This window comes from Anolis carolinensis, chromosome 1 (genome assembly GCF_035594765.1).
Source record: "Anolis carolinensis isolate JA03-04 chromosome 1, rAnoCar3.1.pri, whole genome shotgun sequence".
Taxonomy (NCBI): domain Eukaryota; kingdom Metazoa; phylum Chordata; class Lepidosauria; order Squamata; family Dactyloidae; genus Anolis; species Anolis carolinensis.
Window position 1 is genome coordinate 236,602,379 of NC_085841.1, and position 27,947 is coordinate 236,630,325.

The 27,947-nt window shown below is 41.2% G+C and overlaps 2 protein-coding genes across 3 annotated transcripts in view; one reads left to right on the forward strand and one right to left on the reverse strand.

Moving 5' to 3' along the window:
- p2rx3 (purinergic receptor P2X 3) overlaps positions 1–10,958 on the reverse strand; it is a 54,976-nt gene extending 44,018 nt beyond the window's left edge. The window contains exon 1 of one of the 2 annotated variants that reach the window (XM_062967173.1): positions 6,266–10,958. Coding sequence is in view for 1 of the 2 variants with exons in the window: in XM_003215016.4 (XP_003215064.2) it covers positions 2,118–2,251 (134 nt within the window). In the remaining variant the exon portion in view is untranslated. Of the gene's footprint in view, positions 1–2,117; positions 3,399–6,265 lie in introns of those variants that run through there. The other variant, XM_003215016.4, reaches the window with a different exon arrangement.
- Positions 10,959–13,154: 2,196 nt separating this feature from the next.
- On the forward strand, positions 13,155–27,523 carry ssrp1 (structure specific recognition protein 1). The gene is made up of 17 exons (XM_003214967.3): positions 13,155–13,275; positions 15,289–15,520; positions 16,130–16,315; positions 16,779–16,884; positions 17,032–17,222; positions 17,306–17,536; positions 18,144–18,247; positions 18,844–18,972; positions 20,449–20,670; positions 21,408–21,480; positions 22,080–22,221; positions 22,372–22,417; positions 23,034–23,154; positions 24,269–24,439; positions 25,938–26,029; positions 26,151–26,331; positions 27,008–27,523. Exons 2-17 carry the CDS (start codon positions 15,467–15,469, stop codon positions 27,074–27,076), a joined length of 2,118 nt encoding a protein of 705 aa, XP_003215015.1. The 5' UTR covers positions 13,155–13,275; positions 15,289–15,466; the 3' UTR covers positions 27,077–27,523.
- Positions 27,524–27,947: the final 424 nt, after the last annotated feature.

Here is a 27,947-nt window from a genome sequence, read left to right on the forward strand (position 1 = left end):
AATTCTTGCCCTTTCATGACACCACAAATCTGTTGCCTAAGAAAACTGTTTGCCTACTTGATCAAAACAGCTTGCTGCTGGTGGTTATTGCAGCCTCAATTCCCTCTCCTAGCAATTTCCTGGCTTTCACAATTTCCTTTACCACTGATTTCTACACTTGCCATTGTCTCAAAGCTATTATCGCTCTGTGTATGACTTCCCTCTCCTTAGACCTTCGCTAGCAGAACTAGCTTAAAGCTACTCAAACTGCTCCCAGTCCACTAATGTGTCTTTTCACGGAGTTGCTCTCTCAAACAGTAATCCTCCGTGATTTTCTTCTCCTCACACATAATCTCCAAATAGCATTTCCCCTTCTATGCTACAATCCTGAAGCCATTTTATTCAAAGCAATCCCCCAGTCATTGACGGATTACTTCAGGTTTAGTGGACTGAGAAAAAGATAACACTTTCCGCTTCAAACCAGCTGTCATTTACTTCCTTTCCACATAATCCCAGTTGTTCCATGAAAGACCGAGAATAGCCTTATACTATATCAAACCATTATTCCGTCTTGCTCAATACCAGGCTCTCCTGAGCTTTCCAGGATTTCAAATGTGACTCTTTCACACCACCTATTGCTTGATTCTCTCAAATGACTGATGATTTCAGAGATCTGAATTCAGGATTTTCTGTGTACAAAGCATTAATGACCTGTCATTGAGCTATAGGCAGCCACTCCCATTCCTGTCTCAAATAGAGATCGTAAATTTTCTAGGAATCGTACATAATTACCAATTTCCTCACCTCCACATGCAGTTTTCTTCCCCCATAACCAGATTTCACAAAACACCATCCCATAAAGTCGCATCATGCATGGTGGTCCTACATTACTACCTGGAGCATATGGTCACACTATGAAGCTAATCTAACACAGTTCTACAAATAGGAGTAAGGGAAGTGTGTTAAAAGTTTGTTTCACTTAGTAAATGAATGCTACACATTTTCAGATCTCCATGTGGCTACTCCTCTACTGTGGTAGTCTGTTTATAAATGAACCCATCCAAATCTACATCTTCATTTGCAAAAAGAAATCATTAAATATGTGAATAATCTTCCTTGCATAATCATAGAGACAAAGTCTCCTTTGGGACCTTGTGCACTCAGCTACCTAAAGTTCCGCTCAGACAAATAAGGCACAACAGTGAAACAACTAAGTCCCTGCACAGAGAATACTCCCTGGCCAATTCATGTGATATTCTTTGGGCTTTGCGTTGCATTTGGTTACCGCCAGTAGATGAGCAAACAGGATCTTACTGAGAAAAACTTGGATGTGACCCTCAACCCAATTTTCTTCAAAGAGCTTTCCAGCTCCAGCATGCCTGACTTATGAAAGAAAGCAGATGTTTTTTATCTATCTGTTTCCTAAAGCCCAGCAGCAGGAAGAGAGATTGCCTGGAGTCACTTCAGACACCGGGGCTCCTTCTGTCTGATGTAGCGCAGGTTCCTTTTCCCAATACAAGCTGGCAACCAAAGATATCGTAATTTCTATAGTTTCCCCCCAAACTTGAAGAATGCTCCAAATGCAAATTTCTCTTTGTTTCAAGACTGCTGTGAAGAAACAGTTGCACTTCTGACCTAAGGTGTTTGCTTAAAAACCCTCTGCTGACTTTGGTATTGTTTTTCAGTAACAACACAGATTTAAAAAGATCGCCAGGATCTACACTGTAGAATTGATGCAGTTTGACAACACTTCAAACTGCTATGGAATAATGAATGTTGTAGTTATAATGGGTCTTTAGCCTTCTCTCTCAATGATATCTGTCTTTCAAAACTGCAAATCCAGGATTCCATAGCCTTGAGACGTGGCAGTTAAAGTAATGCCAAACTACATTAATTCTACAATGTAGATTCACCCTTGGTCATTCCCCCTTGGTCATTTCCCCACCACCACACCACTGTTTTTGTTCCTAGCCCACCTAGCAACATTTACCGGTAAAATGTCATCAGTGTTCAAATTAAAAATCTTTCCAGAGATTATTTAAGGAGATTAAGCCCCTTCCTGCTCATCTCCCTTCCACCACAAACCACCCCACTCCCAAATTGGGATAGATTTTCCCCATTCACTTGCCTTCCCTCACCCAATGAAGTAGGAAATGATGAGCAACTGGACAGCCCGGTTGATCACGCCGATGGTCCAGCTCTTCACCACTACAGATTTAGTGGTTTCATAGGTGAAGAAGTCTGCCACACAAGACATGCCGGAGGAAAACATGAGCAATGAGGTTTAAATCCAGGACAATCTTTAAATCAAATGAGAATGTCAAAGAGTTGTGATACGTCTAAGACACAAGGGTGAAAGTTCCACTGAAAGGGATGGCTTTTAAAGACCTCAAATTGACTCTCTCCTGGCTCTTCTCTGCTATAGTTCTGGACAAGCTTGAACTGCAGGGACCCCTTTAATAAGATCTCTCCCCCACCCCCACTCAACACTGCAGTGGTGCTGCCGGAGAAAGGTGGGGCTTTCTAGCTCATCAATTACAAATTGGATTATAGTGAGTACGTAAATGGAAGCTATCTTAGTGTTAAATAATGAATCTGCAATTGCTGCATTTTCTCTGAGTGGTGTTCCGGTCCTACAGATGCTGCTTCTGTGCCGTTAGGCCTTTGCAACCTCAGAATGTGGGTCGGGATCAGAAAGGAAAGAAGAAGCTTGAAGAGTTTTTTTTCCTGCTTAATTGCTTCAAATCAAGGATGGCACGAACAATAGCAAAAGTAAGCTGTCAGGTATCATTTTGGAATTGGTTTGTATGCCAGGACAAGATGGAATTTGGTGGCATTCTGGTTTATAGGGAACAAACTGTTGGAACTCAATCACATGCTGCACAAGCTTATAGTCCTCAGCAAGGAAACAGACAGGCAGATTGGTTAGTTGGTGTTATTGAACATGACCACCCCCACCCCTAATAAAAAGGGAGACATAGATCTACTTCCCAAGGAAGACATAGTTCTCCAAGGACAGAGAGCCAAATGAACTACAGTGGTCCCATCCCTCCAGCCTCCATCTAACCTCCCTCCAGCCTCCCGGGACCAGCAGTACCCCCGACTCCATAGCCCTGGCTCAGCTGTTCAGTCTGAACCGGTCTGCATCAGTGAACCTCCAGAGATCTGCTGGAGATCACCGCACGGTCCCACTCTCTCCCAACTAAGTTGCCACCCAGACTGATACAATGTATCCATTTCCCCATTTCCATACTCTCCATGATACAAGGTATCTTTCTATATTTCTTTCTTTTTTTCTTTATGTGAATGTGTATATGGGTGCAGAAGAATGAATTAAAATAAATAAAGCAAATCACCTTTCATGCCCTGCATGCAGCCACAGTGAGGCCCCTCTCTCTTCACCCCCTTTTCCACCTAGAAACCTATATTGAAACACCACATGGATTCTTTTATATCTATTTATTATTATTATTATTATTATTATTATTATTATTATTATTATTATTATTATTATTATTATTGATAACTGGAAATAGAGGGAGAAAACATGGAGGCAGTGACAGACTTTATATTTCTAGGTGTGAAGATTACTGCAGATGCAGACTGCAGCCAGGAAATCAGAAGACGTTTACTTCTTGGGACGAGAACAATGTCCAACCTCGATGAAATAGTGAAGAGCAGAGGCATCACACTGGCAACAAAGGTCCGAATAGTTAAAGCAATGGTATACCCTGTAGTAACCTATGGATGCGAGAGCTGGACCATAAGAAAGGCTGAGCAAAGGAAGATAGAGGCCTTTGAACTGTGGTGTTGGAGGAAAATCCTGAGACTGCCTTGGACCACAAGAAGATCCAACCAGTCCATACTCCAGGAAATAATGCCTGGCTGCTCACTGGAAGGAACGATATTATAGGCAAAGATGAAGTACTTTGGCCACATAATGAGAAGACAGGAAAGCTTGGAAAATATCATGATACCGGGGAAAATGGAAGGAAAAAGGAAAAGGGGCAGACCAAGGGCAAGATGGATGGATGATATCCTTGAAGTGACTAGCTTGACCTTGAAGGAACTGGGGATGGCGAAGGCCGACAGGAAGCTCTGGCGTGGGCTGGTCCATGAAGTCACAAAGAGTCGGAAGCGACTGAACGAATAAACATCATCATCATCATCATCATCATCATGCTTCACTAAACTATATGAAACAGAAGGCAAAGCCTACATGAACCTGTGAACTCTAATAACATCCTGAGCAATCTCAATCACCCTTTCAACACCCTGTGTTGGAACCTGGGACAAGACATAATCTGTTGGACAAAGAATCCTCCTGCCTGCCAGCGAGAGGCCACCTGCCTGCCACCCATAACTTTCCCTTTGGGGATCTTGGCTAGCCGCTGGATAAAGGTTTGGGAAGAAACTTTGATTGCACTCCCATTGCCAATGGACATTTCTGGGACCTTCTCTTTGTCTTTCCAGCGTGGGAAGATTTCTGAGGATCCAGCTCTCATTGTCTCCACAGTATCTGCATAATCCTATCATTCATATTTTTGGACTCTCATTGTTTTCAGCATTCCATTGCTACACACCCAGGGTGGTCACAACCCCCTGGAGACCTCTCTACCCCAGAGACCACCTCCTTTGGCTCTTTGGAAGCCCTGGGGCTTTCCTGCCCGGCTGGGTGGGGGATCCCAGGTGCATCATCGCCTCCACAGCCAATCGGAGAGTGATCCGGCAAGGCTGCACCTCCTCACCAATCAGAGAACCAGAAAATGCCGGCCAGCTTTTCCACCATGGATAAATCAGGCTGGGAGGGAGTTTCAAATGGGTAGCAATGTTAATGCATGGAATTGTTTATGTATAAAAATGCTTGCCTTTTCCATATTCGGTATTTTGAGCACTAGCTGCTATGTTAACGTCCCTTCTGCAGATTGGATAGAAATGCCTGTCATTTGCCTTCATGGTGAGATTTCTCATCTCAGAACATTCATGGTTAGCAGAACTTGCCAGGCTTTCCCTCAGTATCTATGGGTTCGCAAAACTTCAATTTTTCAACTTCACAGGTAGGGAAAGTCCTTCCCCAATTGCCCTTTGTGTCTGCCTTCATATATATACTCTCCCGCAATTTCTATGTGATGTTAGACTGAAATTTCTCAGGGACACATGCCTTCAAGTTTCCTGGCCTTCTGGTCAGCCTCTGAGTCTTCCCTTTTGTTCTTTCCTCTTGAGCATGAAGAAAGACAAGATGTCCTTGAAAGATACATATAGTTAGACCTAACTTTCCTATATAGAAATTTCATTCTTTCAATAAAGTATTTTGTAATTTTTAAAGCTTAACTCTGTTCTGTTTTGATTGCTGAAACTAATTTGCTATCCTGCAAGCTTGGCTCCTGCTTTATGGGAGAAACTGCTGTTTTGTTCCTATTTTGTTTTTAAAACGCTTTTTTAAATTCCTCAACACAAGCCAGTTAAGCCAGCTCCTGCTTTCTAGGCAACTCCTGCTTGAAGGAGGAACAATTAAATAAACCACAGAACTTATGATGCCCAAGTACAGCAGTCAGTGCTCTGAACTGTTTTTCTCTCAGCAAGCCAGAGAACAAATCTGATTTAAAGTTGCTTGTGAAGGAGTAGTTTTAAAGTTGGTTGCTTGTTTAGCTATCAAGACAAAGAAAGAAACCTTAAATCAGAAGGCATAGTTTATTTATTTGCATCCGAACTTGCTACATCGTTAATCAGAAAGTGAAAACCAGCACACTGCCTCATCAATGCTAAGTTAGAATTATTGCAGGGGCCCAGCTTAGTGAAATACCTGGATGCAATCACCTCTAGGGAATCTAATTCATGTTCTCCCATGAAACCTTATTCAATTCTCAAAATATATTATTGGTATCTTTCCCAAAGTAACAACATGATAGAGGGTACCACACCTATCACTTGGGGTTTTTTTAGAGCAAGCTTTAAAATAGTGCCAGGACTGGTCAATGAGCTATTAGCTGCCAGAAAATAATCCATTATAGCCAAGGCCCACAAATATGTATTAGTCCCTGGTAGTAAAGGTAAAGGTTTCCCCTTGACATTAAGTCTAGTCAAGTCTGACTTTGAGGGTTGGTGCTCATCTCCATTTCTAAGCCGAAGAACGGCGTTGCCCATAGATGCCTCCTAGGTCATGTGGCTGACATAACTGCATGTAGTCCCATTACCTTCCCACTGAAGCATGCCTATTGATCTACTCACATTAGCATGCTTTTGAACTGCTAGGTTGGAAGACGCTGGGCTAACAATGGGAGCTCACCTGTCCCGTGGATTCAGATCGCTGACCTTCCAGTCAGAAAGTTCTGCAGCTTAGTGGTTTAATCAGCTGCGCTATCGTGGCTCCTTACTTGTCCCTGGTACAAAGAAAAAATAAAATGTTGGTTCCCCACATCAGATGGCTTAGGAAGTGTTAGATTTCATCCCACTAAACAGGCCAGGTGTTTGGGAGAGTGGTTTATCATTCATTTTAGGCATACTCCATTTTGAAATTAAATGGATGATTTCCTTACCTTCATCACATACTTTTCAATCTATCTGTTTTACTCATGAGTCCTCCATTGATTCGCCATCACACAGTTGAGATTTGTCCCCACCCCGTTTTTGTTCCTACCCCGTTTTCTTTGTGGGAAAAAAATCTGAAGAAAATTGCTGACAGTAAAAGATGGCTGCTATTATGGAAAGTTGTGTACCATTACATATGTTTAAAATCCATCAGTCCATACTATTGATCCATAGCAGTAGAAGTGGTGTCATTCTATAGAACTGCTGTAATTCGAAAGTGTAGATGCACTCATATACTTACCTGCCCTGGTTCCCCAAACTAAATTAATAGACAAGAGCTACCGTATGCCTAGCAGCAGAAATCGGTTGTACTAGTGATCCTGTTTGCTAAATAATCATTTGTATGTTATAACTGCCCGTGCATGTGGGTAGTTGTAAAAGAGGTATTCTATCTGGGTTATTTCAGCTAGACTAATGGCATTGCACTCCACAACTTCTAAAACCCTTAGGAGGTGGCCTTTATGTGCTGCGGGTGAGAGGAGGCCCTGGGGCTTAGGATAGTTAGTGATCACCAACTTGTTTGGCACCAGTATCATCTCCCAATCCCCCACATCTGGAACATCAAAGTTCTTTACCCATTTCTTTTCATTGTTGTCCTTGTTTTCCTTTCTTTTAGCAAAGACGGTTTCCCAGGGATCCTGTATGACTTGTGGGTCTGATAGTATTGCTGGGTCACACAGGAGGGGTGTCGCTTGATTGACTTCCAGGACATCAAGAACTGTTCTTGGCTTGATCTGATTTATTGATGACTCATTTTTGGATTCCGGTTTATGATTTATTTTGTCTTTCTTATCTTTAGGGGGCTTCGCAGTAGTACCTTGATCTTTCTTCTTATCTGCTTGTTTATACTTGAATCAAAATTCAACACAGCTGGAGTGTGCCATGTCGATGAAGGCTGATATCATAGAGTTGGAAAGGGACCACATGGGCCATCCAGTCCACCCTTTGCTATGCAGGATGAGCATCTTGTAGAGCATGCATGGACAAACTTCGGCTCTCCCTCCAGATGTTTTTTACTTCAACTCCCACCATTCCTAACAGCTTCAGGCCCCTTCCTTTTCCCCCTCAGCCACTTAAATTCGTGTCCCTTACTCATGACCTATCAGCAGGTGGCTACATATATAAGGAGGACAAAAGAATCCATCTTCCTCTCTCTTGTGTGACTTAGTCCGAGTATCTGCCTGCATTGTAGAATCCATTTTCCTCTCTCCTGTGTGACTCGGTCCGAGTATCTGCCTGCATTGTAGAATCCATCTTCCTCTCTCCTGTGTGACTCAGTGTATCTCCCTGCATTGTAGAATAATAATAATAATAATTATTATTATTATTATTATTATTATTATTTTATTCTTGTACCCCACCTCTATCTCCCCGCAGGGACTCAGGGTGGCTTACAAATGCAAAAGAATATACATACAAAAACATCAAATACTGAAAACGCACAAACGAAAAATTAAAACATACGATTAAAATCAAACCATTAATAAGACAAAGTTAAAACACATCAATAAAAACATAAGGATGGGCTGATCAAAGTGCACTAAGTGAGACTTGTAAACATAGAGGAAGTAATCATTTGTAAGAAACGACTAGAACCAGTATGAACCTATATGAACCTGTATGAATGAGAGCCAGAATCACCAGCAGAACAGATCTTTCGCCGAGTGCAGCTCCTGGCAGTTAAAGTGGATGTGAAGAAGAAAGAAACTGGCCTAAAGCTTTTAAACATTTTCGAGAATTTAATTAAAGTTCAGTGTACTCCCCAGAGTGCCCTTCTTGGGAAAGAGGGGTTTGCCTAGGAAAGGAACCTGCTCCCACCCCCACCTCCCAATCACTTCCAGTCTAGTGGAAACTGTTGCAGGGAACTCTGTCCTCACTCTCTCTTTCCTTCCCTCTTTAGACCTACGTTGGCTCCATCCCTGTTCTGAATTCAGCTCCCAAAGCTCCTTTCAAACCTCAGCTCTTTCTCTATATAGCAACCAAAGCTCACAGATGCAACACAATGACAATGAAGTGAAGCAGTATGTATATTTCTAAAAGAAAGCCCAAGAGAATTCCTGGGATGGCACTGTTGTAGTATTCAGCCAGGTAGAAGGGTGTGAGAAGGGATAGATGGATGAAAGAAGGGATGGAGGAGGGAAAGAAGGGGTAGAAGGAAGAAGGGAAGGTATCGAAGACAGAAGGGAGGGAAGGGGAAAAGGCTGGACTGTGGAGGTGGCTCAGGATAGCCTTGTGTGGCTTCAATGCGGCTTGGAACTGACTTTTTAGTGTCAGTTCTCAAACTGCATTACATGCCTGTGTGGAAGGGCCCTTGGATAGAAAATAATGGATCAGCTCCTCATTACTTGCCATTGTCTTAGTTGGAGGACATATCATAAACAGGAAGGAAAGGTAGTAATCCTTCTGTTACACCTCTGGGATGTCCACATGCCTGCATGAACTCCCAAAGCCCTCAGTTCAATAACAACAACAACAACAATTTTATTCTTATATCCCGCCACCATCTCCCCAAAGGGACTTGGGGTGACTCACATAGGGACGAGCCCAACAATAACAAAGGCTAAAACACAATCCATGAATTAAAACAATATAGACAATCTATATATATAAAAGAGTAATGGTGTCCATTCCTCGCGCTAATCGACAAAAGTACAAGCCCCAGAACCTAGAAATTTGACAGCACAATCCACCATCCTTGCCCTAGGTTCCGAAAAATAAAGTCCTAATTAGAGGGAGAGGAATAATTGTTTTTATCCAATTGCTGCCAGTTAAAAGGCTAAGCTCCGCCCACTTGGTTTCCTAGCAACCCACTCAGCCCAGGGGACAGGCAGAGTTAGGCCTCACTTAGGCCTCTTCCACAGATTATCTAATTTGCACTGCATTATATGGCAGTGTACATTCCAAGGCCCTTCCACACAGCTATATAATCCATTTATAATTTTATATTATCTGCTTTGAACTGCATTATCTTGACTCCACACTGCCATATAATCCACTTTAGTATGCATTTTATACAGCTGTGTAGAAGGAGCCTCATATAATCCAGTTCTAAGCATATAAGATTATCAATATACAGGAGAGTCTCACTTATCCAACATAAACAGGCCGGCAGAACGTTGGATAAGTGAATATGTTGGATAATAAGAAGGGATTCCGGAAAAACCGATTAAACATCAAATTAGGTAATCATTATACAAATTAAGCACCGAAACATCATATTAGACAACAAATTTGACAGAAAAAGTAGTTCAATACGCAGTAAAGCTATGTAGTAATTACTGTATTTACAAATTTAGCACCAAAACATCACAATGAATTTAAAACACTGACTAAAAAAATATTGACTACTAAAAGGCAGACTGCATTGGATAATCCAGAACACTGGATAAGCGAATGTTGGATAAGTGAGATTCTACTGTAATATGAAATAATTACTGTGATAGAATAATACAGAACAATATAATCTCTAAAACCAGGATAGTAAATAAAGACCAACACTCTGAAAGCAGGGAAATTGGGAATTCCAGAAAGGAAACAATCAGGGCCAGCTAACACCTCCCAAGAAAGGATTCTTCCAGAAAGGAAACTGAGAAGGGAGTGAAGCAGTGTGTATTACCAAAGTCATTATTATTATTATCATTACTATTATTATTATTATTATTGTGTTGCTATGAACCGTGAAAATGAATACAATCTGGCTCCAAGTATTCAAAAAATAAAATAAAATCAGAATATACAAAAATTACTGTGGTATAATAAAACAGAACAATGCAATCTCTAAAATCAGAACACTAAATAAAGACTCTGAAAACAGAGGAATTCCAGACAGGACACGATCAGGGCCAGCTAACACCTCCCAACAAAGTATTCCCATCACCAAAGTCTGGCAAATCCTCTGTTTTCTCAGGACCACAGACTTTTTTTGGGGGGGGGGGGACTGTGTGCGCTCAAGCACTGCATATCAGTACTTCTTCATCTACATAGACAGTAGAAGCAAATAAAATATCGCAAAGAACACCACTTTGAAAACAAGGGAATTCCAGACAGGAAATAATCAGGGCCAGCTAACACCTCCCAACAAAAAATTCCCTCAAGGAGGAATCAGCCAGGCTTTAAAGCTGCAAGGCCATTACATGCTAATCATTTCGCCTAATTGCAGCATTCATACTTGCCTCCAACAGACAAAAAAAAAAGAACAATCAGAAATATTGTATATTCACAAGCTTTAGCAAATAATATCCCCTGATGGCGCAGTGTGTTAAAGCATTGACCTGCTGAACTTCTGGACCGAAAGGTCGCAGGTTTGAACTAGGGGAGTGGAGAGAGAGCCTCCACTGTTAGCCCCAGCTTCTGTCAACCCTGAAGCTCGAAAACATACAAATGTGAGTATATCAACAGGTACTGCTCTAGCGGGAATGTAACGGCATTCCATGCAGTCATGCCACATGACCTTGGAGGAATCTATGGACAACGCCAGCTCTTCGGCTTAGAAATGGAGATGAGCACCAACCCTCAGAGTCGGTCACGACTGGACTTAATGTCAGGGGAAACCTTTACCTTTACCTAATAACTAGGCAGAGAGGGAACAGTCTGTGGCTAGTTCCAGTTCGAGCGTGTCCTAACAGCACCAAGTACAAGCAGTTGCTGAGTTACAAACATCTGACTTACAAATAATTCATAGTTAAGAAAGAATGGGGGCAAGACAACAGGATATGAGAGGAATCTACCTCTTGGGAAGGAAATTCAGTCCTGAAAGAGTTATCATGGCTTTATCACCCATCTTTGTTTCAACAACAAGCCAAATTTTTCAAAATCCAATTATCATGGAAACAGAAAGTGAGATGAAAGCTTCTGAACAGTGGCATAGACTGCAAAACAAACACCACGTGGGTGTTAATCCCTCCCTATGCTATCCAAAAGCAATATTTGGCTGGAGTTACACATTTAAAATGTACCTGTTCTGACTTACATAGACATTCAACTTAAGAACAAACCTACAGAATCTGTCTTGTTCATAACTTGAATTTGAAACACACAATTCTTTTACAAACTCCATTTGTTAAAATCAATCTAGTTGTGATGATGAAGTGCTGATATTCCAGTGAAATTTTAGTACTTTTGAACTGATTTTTGTGGGTTGCGGTGAGTTTTCCAGGCTGTATGCCCATGTTACAGAATTCTTTCCAGACGTTTTGCTCACATCTATGACAGGCATCCTCAGAGGTTGTGAGGTCAGTTGGAAACTAGACAAGTGGGGCTTATGTATCCGTGGAATGTTCAGGGTGGGAGAAAGAACTCTTGTCTGCCTGAGGCAAATGTGAATGTTGCGAATTGGTCACCTTGATCAGCATTGAAAAGCCTTGCAGCTTCAAAGCCTGGCTGATTCCTGCCTGGGGATCCTATGTTGGGAGGTGTTAGCTGGCCCTAATTGTTTCTTGTCTGGAATTCCCATTTTTTAGCATTGTTCTTTATTTGATTTTAGAGGTTTTTTTTAATAGTGGTAGCCAGATTTTATTCATTTTCATTGTTTCCTCCTTTCTGCTGAAATTGTCCACATGCTTGTGGATTTCAATGGTTTCTCTCTGTAGTCTGACACGGTGGTTGTTAGAGTGGTCCAGCACTGAATATTTCTATTAATCACCATGATTAGCATTGAATAGCCTTTTAGCTTCAAGGTGACAGACTCAGAAGTGAAGTTAGCAGATCAAAAGACAACCTGGCAAAGTGGCACTACCTAAAAGAATCCTCCACCTTGTGCGACTGTAGAGCAGGCGCAGACAACTCTGCATCTGTATGCTTGTCCTCAGTCTCCTCCCTCATGTAGAGGAAGAATTGTTTGAGGCTATAGACAATGTGATTGATGTTGCCCGTTTTTGGTCAAAAGATAGCCACTTGTGCTATTCTTTAAAATCAATTTTATACTAATTTGTGCAATGCTTTTGATATAAAATAAGTAAAGCTTCAAGGTCTGGCTGATTCCTGCCTGGGGGAATCCTTTCTTGGGAGGTGTTAGCTGGCCCTGATTGTTTCCTGTCTGCAATTTCCCTGTTTTTAGAGTGTTGTTCTTTATTTATTGCCCTGATTTTAATGTTTGTTTTAAAATACTGGTAGCCAGATTTTGTTCATTTTCATGATTTCCTTATTTCTGTTGAAATTGTTCACATACTTGTGGATTTCAATGGCTTCTCTGTGTAGTCTGACATGGTGGGAGTCAGAGTGGTCCAGCATTTCTGTGTTCTCAAATAATGCGCTGTGTCTAGTTTGGATCATCAAGTGCTCTGCTATGGCTGACTTCTCATAAAAGAGAAAGATCCCAAAGATGTGGGCGAAACGTCAGGAGAGAATGCTTCTGGAGCACGGCCATACAGCCCGGAAAACTCACAGAAGCCCAGTGGTTCCGGCCATGAAAGCCTTCGACAACAAACCAGGGTACGTTTTGGGAAGAGGCCTTTATGGGCCTCTCTTTTGTAGCCCGTCCTGGCCTCCACACAGCTTCGCAGTTTAGTGGCGCCTGTCGAATGTTCACCGGAAGCTTAGACGTACAGAAGGAAGCGAGGCAGTCGAACTCTATATCCTTTACGCGCCAAGGCTGGCCTCACGTCACTCCGAAAGGCGGAAGTGAGGTTTGGCTTCCGGAGTGTATGGGAAGGGGGGGGGCATGACTCGTGTTGCGCAGGCGGGAAAGTGTCTGTGGTGAAGACGGACTTGGTAATAAGATGGGGTTTCTTGTTTGTGGGGAAAAGGGGAAGAGGTGTGCTCAGGAAATTAAACTGACGAGCCAAGGGTTCTCTGTCTATCTGTCTCCCTTCCTTAGAAGGCAAGCTTAGCTTCATCCTTACCTGGGGATGGGTCCTTTTGCACTCAGTGGGGTATATTTTCTCACTGGGCCAAAATATAATGGAGGTAAGCAATTCCAATATTTTACAGAATGTTGCAATTGCTTTCTTCTGACTAAAACAAGCTTTCGGCGTTCGTGTGTGCGTGACAGAATGAGGTGGGAGTGAACAGATGTGTGCTTTGTGTTGTCGAAAGCTTTCATGGCAGGAATCATTGGGTTGCTGTGAATTTTCCGGGCTGTAGGGACATTTCAGGAGCATTTTATCCTGAATACATTTCGCCCGCATCTATGGTAGGCATCCTCAGAGGTTGTGAGCTGTGTTGGAAACTAGGCCAGTGAGGTTTATATATTCGTGGAATGTCCAGGGTAGGAGGAAGAACTCTTGTCTGCTTGAGGCATGCGTGAGTGTTGCAATTGGCCACCTTGATTAGCTCAAACACGAATCAAGGAACATAAAAGGCACTGCAGACTGTGTTGTCGAAGGCTTTCATGGCTGAGATCACAGGGTTGTTGTATGTGTTGTATGGCCATGTTTTAGAAGTATTCTCTCCTGACGTTTCGCCCACATCGAAACGTCAGGAGAGAATACTTCTAAAACATGGCCATACAGCCCGGAAAACATACAACATCCCTGCACTGCAGACTAATTCAGCCTGAGAAGGCAGTCATGTGATGAACCAACCTGAACACAGTGTATTATTTGAGAACAGAGAAATGCTGGACCACTCGAACAACCACCATGTCACACTACACAGAGAAGTCACTGAAACCCACAATTTCAACAAAAAGGAGGAAACCATGAAAATGAACAAAATCTAGCCACCAGTATTTTAAAAACTCTAAAATCAGGACAGTAAATAAAGAACAACACTCTGAAAATGGGAATTCCAGACAAGAAACAATCAGGGCCAGGTAACACCGCTCAACAAAGGATCGCCCAAGACAGCAACCAGCCAGACTTTGAAGTTGCAATGCCATTCAATGCTAATCAAGGCGGCCAGTTGCAACATTCACACATGTCTCAAGCAAACAAGAGTTCTTTCTCCCACCCTGGGTATTCCACTAGGCAAGCCCACTTGCCTAGTTTCCAACAGCTCACAACCTCTGCCATAGATGTGGGCAAAGCGTCAGGAGAGAATGCTCTGGAACATGGCCATACAGCCCTAAAAACTCACAGCAACCCAGTGACTCTGGCCATGAAAACCTTTGACAACACATATTTGCATCCTGCTTTTTTCCCTCTCAAAGGAGACTGAAAGCAGCTGACACTAATAAAATGTATAAATTGAAATCTAAAGCATACACACATTAAAATAGAATTAAATATAGGACTTTTTAAAAATACGTAGTTGAAACCATTAAAACCTGTTAAACTATGTTAAACACAGCACCCCTGACTCACTGTAAAATTTTTCTTCTTTCTTTTCTGTTTCTCTCTATGGGATGGGGGGAGGGGAGGGGAATAACCACATACAAAACACATAACTTGGTAGGTGGGTGGCTGTGAAGTTTGTGAGATCTCTTCAATGACGTCACACTTGGAGTGTAGATACATTAATGTGTGGTTTGACACCACTTTAACTTTTATGGCTCAATGTTATAGGATCTTGGGCGTTGTAGTTTGGTGAGGCACCAGCACACTCTTTGCCAGAAGAGTCAAGGCCTTGTAAAACTCCAGCTCCCATTATTTCATAGCATTGAGCTGTATCTATTAAAGTGTTGTCAAACCGCATTAATTAAACAGATGCCCCCTGGAAGACAAACCCTGGAGCCAATTTGGTTGGAGAAGGTTCTCTTTATATTTCTAGGTTGGGGTGGGTTCCTTTTTGTGGTTCTTGTTTTGGGGTTTGTTGATTTGGGCAATTGTTCTGTTTCTTTCTCAGGTCTGTAGATATTGGGATTGCTGACGACTTGTGTTAACACTGAATATGTCGAATTCAAGAAAGGATTAATACATCTTGCCCGATTCTCTCCAGAAAGCTTTCCTTCCAGAAATATACATCTTGGGTGTGACTCTGAACCCATTTGTAGTGGGGGCGGAGTAGGGAGAGAACGGCCATCATGGCAGATACATTGGAATTCAATGAAATATACCAGGAGGTGAAGGGATCTATGGTGAGTGTTATGGGTTTAATATTTAAAATGATGAAACACAGGGTTTGTTTGAAGAATATGTTACATGTTTAAAAGGAAGCTAGTCCCAATGCTTTGCTGCAAAATCCTTGTATGTGTTTATTTCAGTGCTCCATCTGTTGTAAGAAGAAAAAATGTTGCCAGGCACCTTATTGATTTATTAAATAATACTTGGATTAGAAGGAACTTTCTCATGATAGCTATAGAAACTGAAGTTATGAAAGGTGTTTAGTGGGAGAGGGTAAAAGTTGATTGAAGAGTAGCAGAGAAGAGAAAGAGACAGAAGACAGAATAGCAGTCATTTGAGATGATAGTATGGAAGCGTTTTGGCAAGCGTTGGTTCAGAGGCACTTGGAGGAATGAAGCTTCCATTCTAGGAGAAGGAATTCCTACAGTGATTGAGGGTACTTTTTTTGTGTGTGGTTGCTGTCCAAATGGTTCTGAACAGTGCTTTAAAGATGGTATTTGTAGGTGTATTAGAACTTTGCATAGCATTTCAAAGCATTTTTTTAAAGCTAAGTGACATTCTTTGCCCAGCTGCTGTGACCACTATTTCTATGTCTCTAGCATTCTCTGTCTCTTCTGTGTTAGAATGATGGTCGTCTACGGCTAAATCGCCAAGGTGTGATTTTTAAGAACAGCAAAACTGGAAAAGTTGACAACATCCAGGCTTCAGAATTGGCAGAGGGCATCTGGCGCAGAGTGGCACTGGGCCATGGTCTCAAACTACTTACGAAGGGTGGCCATGTCTACAAGTATGATGGATTCAGGGAGACGGTAAGCTTCCTTTTGATATAAGTTTATTTCTAATTATTGCACAGTAGAGACTTCTACAGGTTTCCAGGACTTGATGGGATGGGTAGTTTCCAGTATTAAGGACAAGGCAGGTTGAATTTGCACCTGTGTAGTTGTGGAGAGCATTTTACTTTGTATATGTGATCTGTGATGTTGTCTAGCATATTAAGTATAAAAATTTAGTTATTTCTTTGTTAATATAATCTGTTATGATATATTTCTCAAAGAGTATTGTAGCATGGGTAGAAATAAAGAGTGGTAACAGTTACTTGCTGGATTAGTTTTGATCCTGAAAGATTAGAAAGGTAACCAAAAGACTCATGTTGATCAAATGACACATTGGTAACCCTGACCATATATTTTTTTTTGCCCTTCATTACAATGAAATCTACTTACTACAATATTAACTGGATGCTTCCTAATTAAGCAGTTTCCTCCCTTTTAGGAATTTGATAAACTTGCAGACTTTTTCAAGACCCACTTTCATTTGGAGCTTGCTGAAAAAGATTTGTGTGTGAAGGGATGGAATTGGGGCACAGTGAAATTTGGAGGTGAGTTTTGGTGAGGCTGATGCTATCCCATAGGAAACAACACATAGAAAAGAAGTCTAGAAGTTACAGCTTTTAAGAAGGAATGAGAGTTCTACAGCAGTGAGCTGTAAGTACCTAGTTTACCTTGAAAAATACTCTTTTTTGCAGGGCAACTCCTCTCTTTTGATATTGGAGAGCAGCCCGTTTTTGAGCTCCCACTCAGTAATGTGTCCCAATGCACAACTGGTAAGAATGAGGTGACACTGGAGTTCCATCAAAATGATGATGCTGAGGTGTCACTCATGGAAGTGCGTTTCTACGTACCCCCTACTCAAGAGGATGGTGTGGACCCCGTGGAGGTGAGTGCATCCTATGTAGATCTGATGGAAGTGGGGGGGGGACAAACATCTACAAAACCGACTCATTCCATCTTTTCTTGTAGGCATTTGCACAAAATGTGCTCTCCAAGGCAGATGTCATCCAGGCTACAGGCGATGCCATCTGCATTTTCCGAGAACTGCAGTGCTTGACGCCTCGTGGTCGCTATGATATTCGCATATACCCCACCTTCCTGCATCTCCACGGCAAGACATTTGACTACAAGATCCCCTATACTACTGTTCTCAGGCTTTTCTTGCTGCCCCATAAAGACCAACGCCAGATGTTTTTTGTGGTGAGGAGGAACAGACTTAGGAGAACTGGTTTCCTGTTGGGAGTATTAATTTTGGTTGCCTCTTGGAATATACTTCATTTGTGGGCAGTTTTGTCTTCTGGTCCTTTTTGAGAAACCACAGTTGCTTTAATTGTATTTTTATATTTCCTATTCTAGAAATAAAGTAAACTATCCCTGTTGCATTGACTGCTTGGTTGTTGTGAGATGAGCAGCAGGCAAAATCTTTACTCCATTCTGCTAGTGTTTGGAATTGGTAATTCATCCAGATAATATCTCAGGGGAGCTCTGAAATCTGGCCACTTTTATTCTTCTGTGTTTGCATTGTTGGTATTGGTGTTGCAAGGGAAGCTAAACTGTGTCACGATAGCAAACTTTGTGGCTCGCCATAACTTCTGTGTAGTGGTGGAGAAAGATGCAAGTTCCCTTTCTCAATCAGGCTGAGAGAAAATGCAGCCAAAGTAGTTTTCTGTATATATGGATAACTATGGAGAAAGATAATGTAAATAAAAGTAGCATGTATTTGTGTGGTAAAGTTGGACTTTAGGGAACTGGCTTTTCTGGGGCACTTCATGGCAAAAATAATTTTTTGTTTGTTATGCTTTTTCAGATCAGCTTAGATCCCCCTATAAAGCAAGGCCAAACTCGCTACCATTTTCTTATCCTACTCTTCTCCAAGGATGAGGACATCTCCTTGACTCTCAACATGAATGAGTGAGGCTATTTCCCTTGTTCCTTTATGATGCATCTACCTATAAATCTCAGACAACTTCCAATCACTATTACTTTGATTATAGAATAATAGAATTGGAAGAGACAACAAGGGCCATCAAGTCAAACTCCATTTCTGAACTGCAGGAACACACAATTAAAGCACCCCTGGCAAATGGCCGTTCAACCTCTGCTTTAACACCTCCACCACATTGAGACAGCATATTCCACTGCCAAACAGCTCTTACCATCAGGAAATTCTTCCTAATGTTTAGGTGGAATCTTTTTCAAATGTTTCATTTTGTATGTTTTATTTGAAGTTCTAATAATTATTGTCTCACACTTTTTATGTTAAACTTGCTCAGAGTTTTGTGAGCAAGAGAGAAAAAAAAGAAAAACGCATGTACAAGGATGACTGATGGATGCAAAGTGATGTTTTCTGGATCCAAGCACAGGATTTGCACCATTAACTGTTCTGACATTCTTTGAATTTCCTTAGTAGCCTGTTGCTCTTCTCCTTTCTCTCATGCTGTCTCATATTCCTTTCAGTAACAGCTCCCTGAGCCTGACTCTGATTTGAAGTTGATTTTTTTTTTTAGGGATGAGGTAGAGAAGCGCTTTGAGGGAAGACTTACCAAGAATATGTCTGGGTCCCTATATGAGATGGTCAGTCGTGTCATGAAAGCCCTTGTTAACCGCAAGATCACTGTGCCTGGCAACTTCCAAGGGTAAGGAATGATACAATATAAGGCTAGAGGAATCACAAATCATTAGCTTTTAACATGAAGTATTTTTATCCTTTGAAATACACTGCAATTTGCATGGTATCAGAAGTCACTCAATGATTTTTTTAAATTTTATGTAGATTGAAAGATAAATTAAAAAACAAAATGACAGGATAAATACACAAAGCATTAAATGCTGCTTTAAATTTCATCATTAATTTCAAAGTAACACAGGAATAAAAGTTGCTGCTTAACAATTTTCTAGTATTCAGTGCAAGACATCCAAGGCTCTTTAAACTGGAGTTCTTTGTCCACTATTTCTCAAGCTAAGTTTCTCAATAATTGTGCTATTTGCCAAACTTTAAAGAATGAGTCTCAATTTTTTCCATTTCCTTATAAGAATAATATTTGTTGCGGTTAATAAATGGGATATCATTTATTTGTGTATTTTGGGGAGCTGTGATTGAAAGAGTTTTAGTAAAATTGTTCTTGGACTGAAGGAGAAATTGTACCCTATCTTCAAAGGATTCTGAATGTCTTCATTTGTTAATTATATGTGTCAACTGATTACATTTTGCTTTTCTAATAAACATGGTTGTCCCTTCTGTAATCAGCTTAACTTTGTTCTTTTAAATTTATGCAGTTGGTATTGGCCAGCCCTCTTTTAAAAACTACTTTCCATTTTTCATTAATTCCTAAAGCTGTAATTGCCTCCCAGTGGATTTTTAAAATCTCCTTTATTTAAATCTTGCATTAATAATAATAATTCAATAATGCTTTAATACCCTTTTCCAATTCTCAAATTTTGACAACTGTGTTTAAAAGTGCACATTCTAAGTAGACCTTCAAATGTAATTCCTAGTTTTCAGAATTGAAACTGATAAGGCCGATTTGATCCCATTTCTAAAAATTTAACTGAGCCCAGTACTGTTTTAACCTGCCCCATAATGTTGTAGCACTATATTTTACTGAAAGCAGATCTTTGACAATGATAGATAAGTTAATTTGGTTTACTCGACTAGTTCAAATTTATATATTCCATTGAGTTATTGGAATAAGCATTGATTTACCAAGTTCCCATCTGCTAACAAGTAAATTTAAGTTTTGGCTTTTGTTTGTGAGAGGTGTGACTAACAATGGGGTGGAATTAAAATTGTTCTTGGATATATGATTGAAAATGGTGGCAGAGCATAGCCAATTACTGTTGGCACAGATAGAAATGGAGAATGCAACCTTTTAGATGTTGAACTCAGCAGCTGTAGCTGGCATTGCCAATAACATCAGGAAGACTATGATTCTCACCCTGTGCTCTAAAATAATAAATACACTTAGTTTATCTGCAGAAGGCAGCTTTTCATTTCAGTTACTAAGAGCTGGAGTTAGTTGTGTTAATGTAAAAGTGTCAATCTTTGTCATATGATGGCATGTTTGTGGCTGAACTAGATGTGTGTTAACACCCTGCCTCTTTTCTTGTTGCAGGCATTCTGGGGCACAGTGTATCACTTGTTCCTATAAGGCCAGTTCAGGGCTGCTATACCCCTTGGAACGTGGTTTTATCTATGTGCACAAGCCGCCAGTTCACATTCGCTTTGATGAGATTGCGTTTGTCAACTTTGCTCGTGGGACCACAACCACACGTTCCTTTGACTTCGAGATAGAAACTAAACAAGGAACACAGTACACTTTCAGCAGCATAGAGAGGTGAGATTATAACTGAATATGAACATATGAATCTCTCCACATGTGCCGTTCATCTATCTAAACCACCATTTTGCTGTGTTTCAAAATGATGGACCCAGTTTCGAAGCAGAATATTTTAAAATGGCAACATGTTACAATTGCACACAAAAAAAATCACAAACGAGTTATCAAGTTATCAAATTTTATTAAACATTTTGAGCCAGAAACCAGTCTTAAAAAATAACTCTGCAAATGGAGAATATTATGTGTGTTTATTATATCATTAAGCTTTATGCTGTGAGGTGGCCATCTTGTGAATGTCTGGGGCTAGGGGCTGTTTGTGCATTGGGAAAGGCATCAAACTATGTTCCATCCTTTCAAATGGCAAGAATTTCATTCAAGATCAGTTTGTGATAGCAATTTCAAATAAAGTCTTATCGTTTTGAAACACCTTGTATAATGTCTTTGATGGTGGATGAAAAGAGCTGATGTGCAAGCACTCTTGAACCCCTTTCATTCCAAATGACAACTCTGTTTGCTGCTCATGGACCATACTTTCTAGATGCCTTCCCATTAAGTGTCTCCATTTTGCCCTGATCTTGTTCAGAGGTCACAACACTCTCACTCCCTTTCCTCTTTGATGCCTTTGCCACTACAGCTGAGTGGAGTAGAGTCCTTACTCTCATGTCCAGTTCAGCAGCCGAATAAATACTGAAGCTGTCCTAAATTGTTCCTTCTATGGTTTATTTTCCTTACAGAGAAGAATATGGAAAGCTCTTTGACTTTGTGAATGCCAAGAAGCTGAACATCAAGAACCGAGGACTGAAGGAGGTATCTGCCACAGGCGGGTGGGCGAGCAAGAGTACAGGGAAAGACCGCTGCTGTCTGGTCCTGCTCCTGATCTGCTTGGGGTGGGATGGGGTTTCTCTCTCTCTCCAGAGCTTTCTCCCTTCTCAATTTCTGTTCTCTCCTTGTAGAAGAAAAAGGTCTGTGCGATTGTCCCCTCCTCTTCCTCCTCTTGGGTCAGGTCTCCTCTGCATGGCTGTGGTGAACATTTCTACTCACCATAGTATAACCGTGCATGAACCACAGGGAAGGGGCAGCAGCCCGCGTTGCTCCAGGAGTGGCTTCTTCCTAATCCACTGTAAAGTCACTGGCATGGCTCCTTCCTTCCCCTGGGGAGGGAAGGTGTGTTGCAGCAGACTTGGGAGGCTGCATGTTCTCAGCCGAGGAATCTGCTGGGGGAGCCAACATGTGTGTGTAAGAAACCTCTCCTCCGCAGTATGTGTGCCTAAGAGCATGGTGGGAGTTGTAGCGTTAGATCCTCGCATGCTTTGGCTGTGGGAAGTCTTGACAGATTTTGTTTGCTCTGGGAATGGAATGGGAAACTTGGCATTAGTTCCCATGGGGTCTTTTGTATGTGTTTCCAGGGCATGAAGAATATGCCCTATGATGAATACGCCGGTTCGGATGAAGACACACACGATGCCTACTTGGAGCGTATGAAGGAGGAAGGCAAGATTCGTGAGGAACATGCAAATGACAGTAGTGAGGACTCTGGAGAAGAGACAGGTGAGCTATTTCTTCAGCCTGGAGATGAAGACGGGTCTCTTTCCCTTAAGACAGGAGAGCTGCTCTCAATAGCAGCCATAGGCATTCTTTCTTTCCTCTTCTCACTTATGTTTTTTCGGATTAGAAATGAATATATTTTTAATTTTTTAGATGAATCATTCAATCCTGTAGAGGAAGAAGAGGATGTGGCAGAAGAGTAAGTAAAATGTTGCCAGAGAAATGTGCTGTTAAAATAAAATGCCACTGTCCCACATTCAGGTCATAATATCTTAGTGATAGTACGGCTGTTTTGTAGAGGGGCAGGGATTCAGAAAACACAACAGCTAGTTTCTGCCTTTTTTTAATAAATGTTTTTTTATTGTAGATTTTCCAGGAAATTAACAGTGCAGAGGGTGGGGGAATTGGGGAGAGGGAAGAGGAGCTTAAGAGAAGAAAAAAAAGATAAATAAATAAAAAAAGAAGGAAAAAAAGTGTTACGGTGGACTTCCGGTCCAGTCCACCGGTTTCTGCCTTGATCATTTCAAAATACTTGATGTCTAGTGCTTTGCACATTTTTTCCGAAATGTTGTCCCACTCCTCTATAGTATGTGGAAGAAATGCTTAGCAGTAGTGATAGGACTTCTGTTGCTTGTAATTTTATATAACCTGATCTTTTCGAGCCTGGTTGTATACAATGCTTTGTTGGCTTTAAAAATGTAATGGTATAATGCTCAGACTTGGAATGTGTAGGAAATCTGTTACAGTAAAGTTGATGTAGCGGAGGCATAAGGCTATGAACCTGCCCTCTCCTGAAAGTCTTTTCTTTGAGACAGGTTTGATAGCAATGCCTCAGCCAGCTCATCTAGCAATGAGGGAGACAGTGATGAGAAGAAGAAACCTGCCAAAAAAGCCAAAATTGTCAAAGAACGCAAGCCCCGAAAGAGGCAATCTGAGGTGAGAGCAACCAAGATATGGATATTTTTTAATCCATAGCCACTGTTGAGCTTCCTTGTTAGGTTATGAGAGTGTTTGAAGCAAAGCAAACAAACTGTTAAACAGGTGCTCACATTGTCCTCAGTTCACAGGTTAATCTCTATGCCACCCAGGATTCTGAGCCTTATTCTTTAAGCATTTATAGAAGTATCTTTCTGTGTGTGTTTAGATAAACTGTATCAAAACCTGGAGTAGACATAGAGATAGCATCCAAAAGAGTGCAAAGAGCTGATGCAGGAAGAGAGCATTCACTGTTTGTGAAAACTCTGGAATATGGCTAAATGTGCACTTTAGATCTGTTAGCCACAGGTATTTTTTTTTACATTGAAAGACTCTATTTTGTGCACACATTCAAATATATCTTCTCAAATCCTGTTTTCCCTTCCCTGAATCAACAGCAGTGATAATAAGCATAGACCTGTGCCTTTTGGCAATTGCTGTATTTTGAACTGAGTCAGAAGTGGCACCATCATTGTGCAAACTCTATATTCGTACAAACTTAGCAGAGTTTGCAGAACTATTGGATTCATTTACAGGGAAAACTATTAAGAGTCTGTGTTGTTCATACAGTGATGATGGGAAAAATGTAAGATTCTTACCTCTGAATCAGTTCACATACCATAGGAGGAGCTGCTAGAGGTGAGCTTTGTGATTATGGAATACACTTGAAGCCTATCAGGTTCACTTTTGTGGTGTGTTGTAAATCTACAGCGAAAACTAGCAGAACCTGCAGTAGAGCCATTTTCTTGCTGCAGTTTGAAGTAAATTGGAATCAAAAATATTGGGGGATCTACTTCAGATAATTTATAGATACCCCAGATTGATTCCAGTTTACCTTCTGATCTGAGTTTTAACTTAGTGCCTTTACAGCATGAGAAAAAATAGTATCATGTACTTAGAAGAGTGGTAGATTGCCAGAAATGTTGTCATTCCTGGCTGTAGCACAAAATCAAATTGGACAACATTAAGAAGGATAAGAGGACTAATTTTCTGAAAAGTCTGAAGGATGTGCCATCCAAGGAATTTGTTTTCTGCGGGTTGATTGTTGCGTTTTGTCCTCCTCCCACCTCCACAGGGTAAGAAAGGGAAAGACCCCAATGCCCCCAAGAGACCATTATCGGCCTACATGCTCTGGCTCAATGCTAATCGTGACAAGATCAGGTCAGAGAGTCCTGGAATGAGTGTTACTGATGTGTCCAAGAAGGCTGGAGAACTCTGGAAAGCAATGTCAAAAGAAAAGAAGGAGGTGGGTGAAGATGCAACTATGATTGTGCTCTTATTTTACAAAGATGGGAGTGAATGTTGTGGTTTTTTTCTCCCTGGGAAATGCTTTAATCTGAGCCTACGGAGCTCATATTGTTAATTCAGATTTTGTAGCACTTAAATTTAAATGATTTGCAGTCTGTGTGATACATTGTTTGTGACATTTGAGGTGACATATGATTTAGGGAGGGAAGCGTTCAAGGAAGGCTGTTTGTTTACAGTAAAAAAATTATTAATCATATTTTACATCAGTGCAAGTTGCCATATGTCAAACAGTGTGGAGACTTCTTGCCTTTTTGTGCTGTTTATGGCTGTCTTAGAAAACTTTGGGAACAGTCCATAGTAAAGCAAATAGATTATATCCCAAGATCCCCAACATCTCAAGGTTTACTTTCTGGCTTTTCCTAGAGAAGCTGGGTATATTTAATCTGGAGGAAAAAAGCCTTATAGATGCTGTAATAGCCATTTTTAAAGATTTGAAAAGAGGTAGGAACAAGCTTGTTTTCTGCTGCTTCAAAAACTAGAATAGGAATCAATGGATTCAAATTACAAGAAATTAAATTCCACCTAAGTATTAGGAAGAACTTTTGACTGTAGGAACCATTTGACAGGAATGCACTGCCTTGGAGGGTGGTGAACTCTTCGCGGTTTTAAAACAAAATTGGATGGGCATTTTTCAGTTTAATGGTTCTTCCGAACTCTTGAGATTCCGTGGTTTTAGGAATCAGTGATTACAGGTAAGCCTGAGATAGGTCTCCATAAAATCCTGAAAAGTTGTTTCTGCTTAATGTAAACAAAATTGAGATAGGTGCATCAATAGCTACATTTGGTACTAGACAGCTTCCTATGTTTCTTTCTCACAAATCACTGTGGAACTAGGTTTCTCGGCCAGATGTCCCATGGTTTAATCGAGTGCTTAATCTAACTCTTAAGCTCTGATTAAAGAGCAACGGCTCTCAAGTCTCACTAATATCATACTTCCTATTATGCTTTTCGATAGCAACAGAAAATCCATCTAAATGGCAAGCTGTTTCAAAACCTTGATACAGGACCATAAGAAAGAAAATAATGTGTGTATTTTTTTTTAAATCACCAGAATCCCAGGACGTTCTGTATCCAGATTTCAGTTCCTCTGACCTTTGTACTTTACAGGACATATTAAGGCTTGAGTTTTTCTGTTAGTTGCATGTGTTTACCTCTTTTTGAGTTAGGCAGCTTATTTAAGGGCCTGTGTGATGTTGTGATTTCAGTGCTGACCTAGGACCAGGGTCTGAATCCTTGCTTGGGCATAGAAACCCACTTGGGTAAGCCATATTCTCTTAGCTGCAGAAAAAGGCAGTAGCAAATTCCTTCTGAACAAATCTTGCCAAGAAAGCCCCATGAATTGCCTTACAGTTGCGAATAATCAGAAGTGACTTCATGCCATGCAACAAAAAAGTGTATCTGAATGGCAAATGCAACCCGTCTATCTTTGTCTATAGGAATGGGATCGTAAAGCTGAAGATGCCAAGAGGGACTATGAGAAAGCCATGAAGGAGTACAATGAAGGAGGAAAGTCCGACAGCTCCAAGAAGTAAGTAATAGTATTCCCCTCAAGTGATACATTCTTCTCTCCTCATCTTTGTCATAGAGTCTTTACTACCCCAGAGCATTTTTGTCACTGAATGGTCTTGCTCTCTTTCCAATTTGTACAGGGAGAAGCCCAAGAAGAAAAAGAAGCCAGAGAAGCCTGTAAAAGGCAAGCCAGAGAAGAAGGCTGCTGTGTCTTCAAAATCAGTTCCCAGTAAGAGCCCTTCTAAGCAGCTAGGCGAGAGCTTCAAGAGCAAGGAGTTTGTGTCCAGTGATGAAAGTTCCTCAGGCGATGACAAGAAGGAGGTGGGTGATCTATGCTGGTGGTAAAATTAGGAGAAGATGAAGAAAAGTGAATTTGAATTTAATGGTCAGGAAGATACGTTGCAGGGATTGTAGCATTATAGGACATTGCGAGTGGGAAATACATCAGGGCAGAACTTGGAGTAGGGAATGTAGACTGTGAGCCATGGGGAGGAACACTATTTTCTGAGTCATCTAGCCATCTTGTCTCTGAAAACTGTAAATGCCTTCTTAAAGTTCCCTGGTGCCCATGCATTTGCCTTGCGGGTAGTCAGGCATTTTAAAAATGGAAATCAAATCTTACATTGTCAGTGTGCGCACACAAGTTGTAGGATCATATCACACTACTGATTCTTTCATTCCCTTTCGTTTTTAATATCCCATAGCTGTTCTTCACTTTCTTGCTGAACCTATGCACAGTATTATTTCAGTACTAAAACAATGGAGTTGCCCAAGCACTATGCAGTCTTCTCTATGTCTCTGCTTCTTCATGCAACTTTAACATCCAGTGTGCTTCTTTTCCTTGTAGCCATCTGCTGGACTAAGGCCTAACTGATCTAGTCCCAGTGATGGTCAGCCTCCCTTTCTGGAATATATGCTGTTAGCATAGGATCTATAACACCTGCAGTTAACCCTTGAATATTTCCTCTTTCTTGACCACCTCCATTTTATTTTCTAGGATTCAGATGAAGAGGAAATTGCCAGCACTCCACCAAGCTCAGCAGAGTCTGCTTCTGGCTCAGATTAGCAAGATACACTTTCAAAGTCACGTGGTTTCCCTATCCTTCTTATAGGGGGTGTGCTTGTTATATTGCTGAGGTGAGACCAACTAGATGCTGTTCACCCAGACAAATAGGCTGGAAAGCTGCTGCCATTCAGCGTACCTGGCATTTTCCCTGTCCTAGTACTGCAGATTGCAGTCAGGGCCAGTTGTTACATCCGGAGGGAGAGGAAGCTACTGAAGGAGAAAGCCAATCACCCTTTCTTTCTGCCTCTATGTTGTTGTAGATGCCCTGTGTCCTATTAGATGGCAGTCTGGGTGGCGCATGGCACACAGCTGGAAGCTAGGACACTGTGCCGCTTCCCCAGTCAGATTCAGATGGTGTTTCTTCCGTTTTTCTTTTCTTTTATTAATTCTCTTTGTATTTCTGATTTATTGTGGCTAACTGATTTAATAAAAATCAAGTGAATTTGAGTGGGGTTTGTTTTTGTATAGTCTAGAGCAAAGGCTAGACAAATGATCAAGTATCTTTTAAGTGCTGGGCATATGAAGTAGAAAAAGCAAGCAAGGCTAGTGCAATAACAGGAGAAGACCCATCATGCAGTACTGCGCCCCTATTCCCTCAAGCTGAACCAATATTTTTTCATTTGAACTTTGGGTGCCGGCTGTCTCTTCTTGTGCTTTGGGCCAAGGGGTTTAGCTGTATTACCTTCCATTAGCAGCTGAACTAATTGGGTTTGAAGGACCACTGTGTGCTGCTGGGACTTGGCTAATGCAGGCAAGTGGTCGATAGTGATGAGGTCTGGTGGGGCAGAAGACTCCAGCAGCAATAACTCTGGCTTTGAACATCGCCACCAGTAACACTCAGGAGTGTGTGTGATTTTTGAGCTTGCTTGTA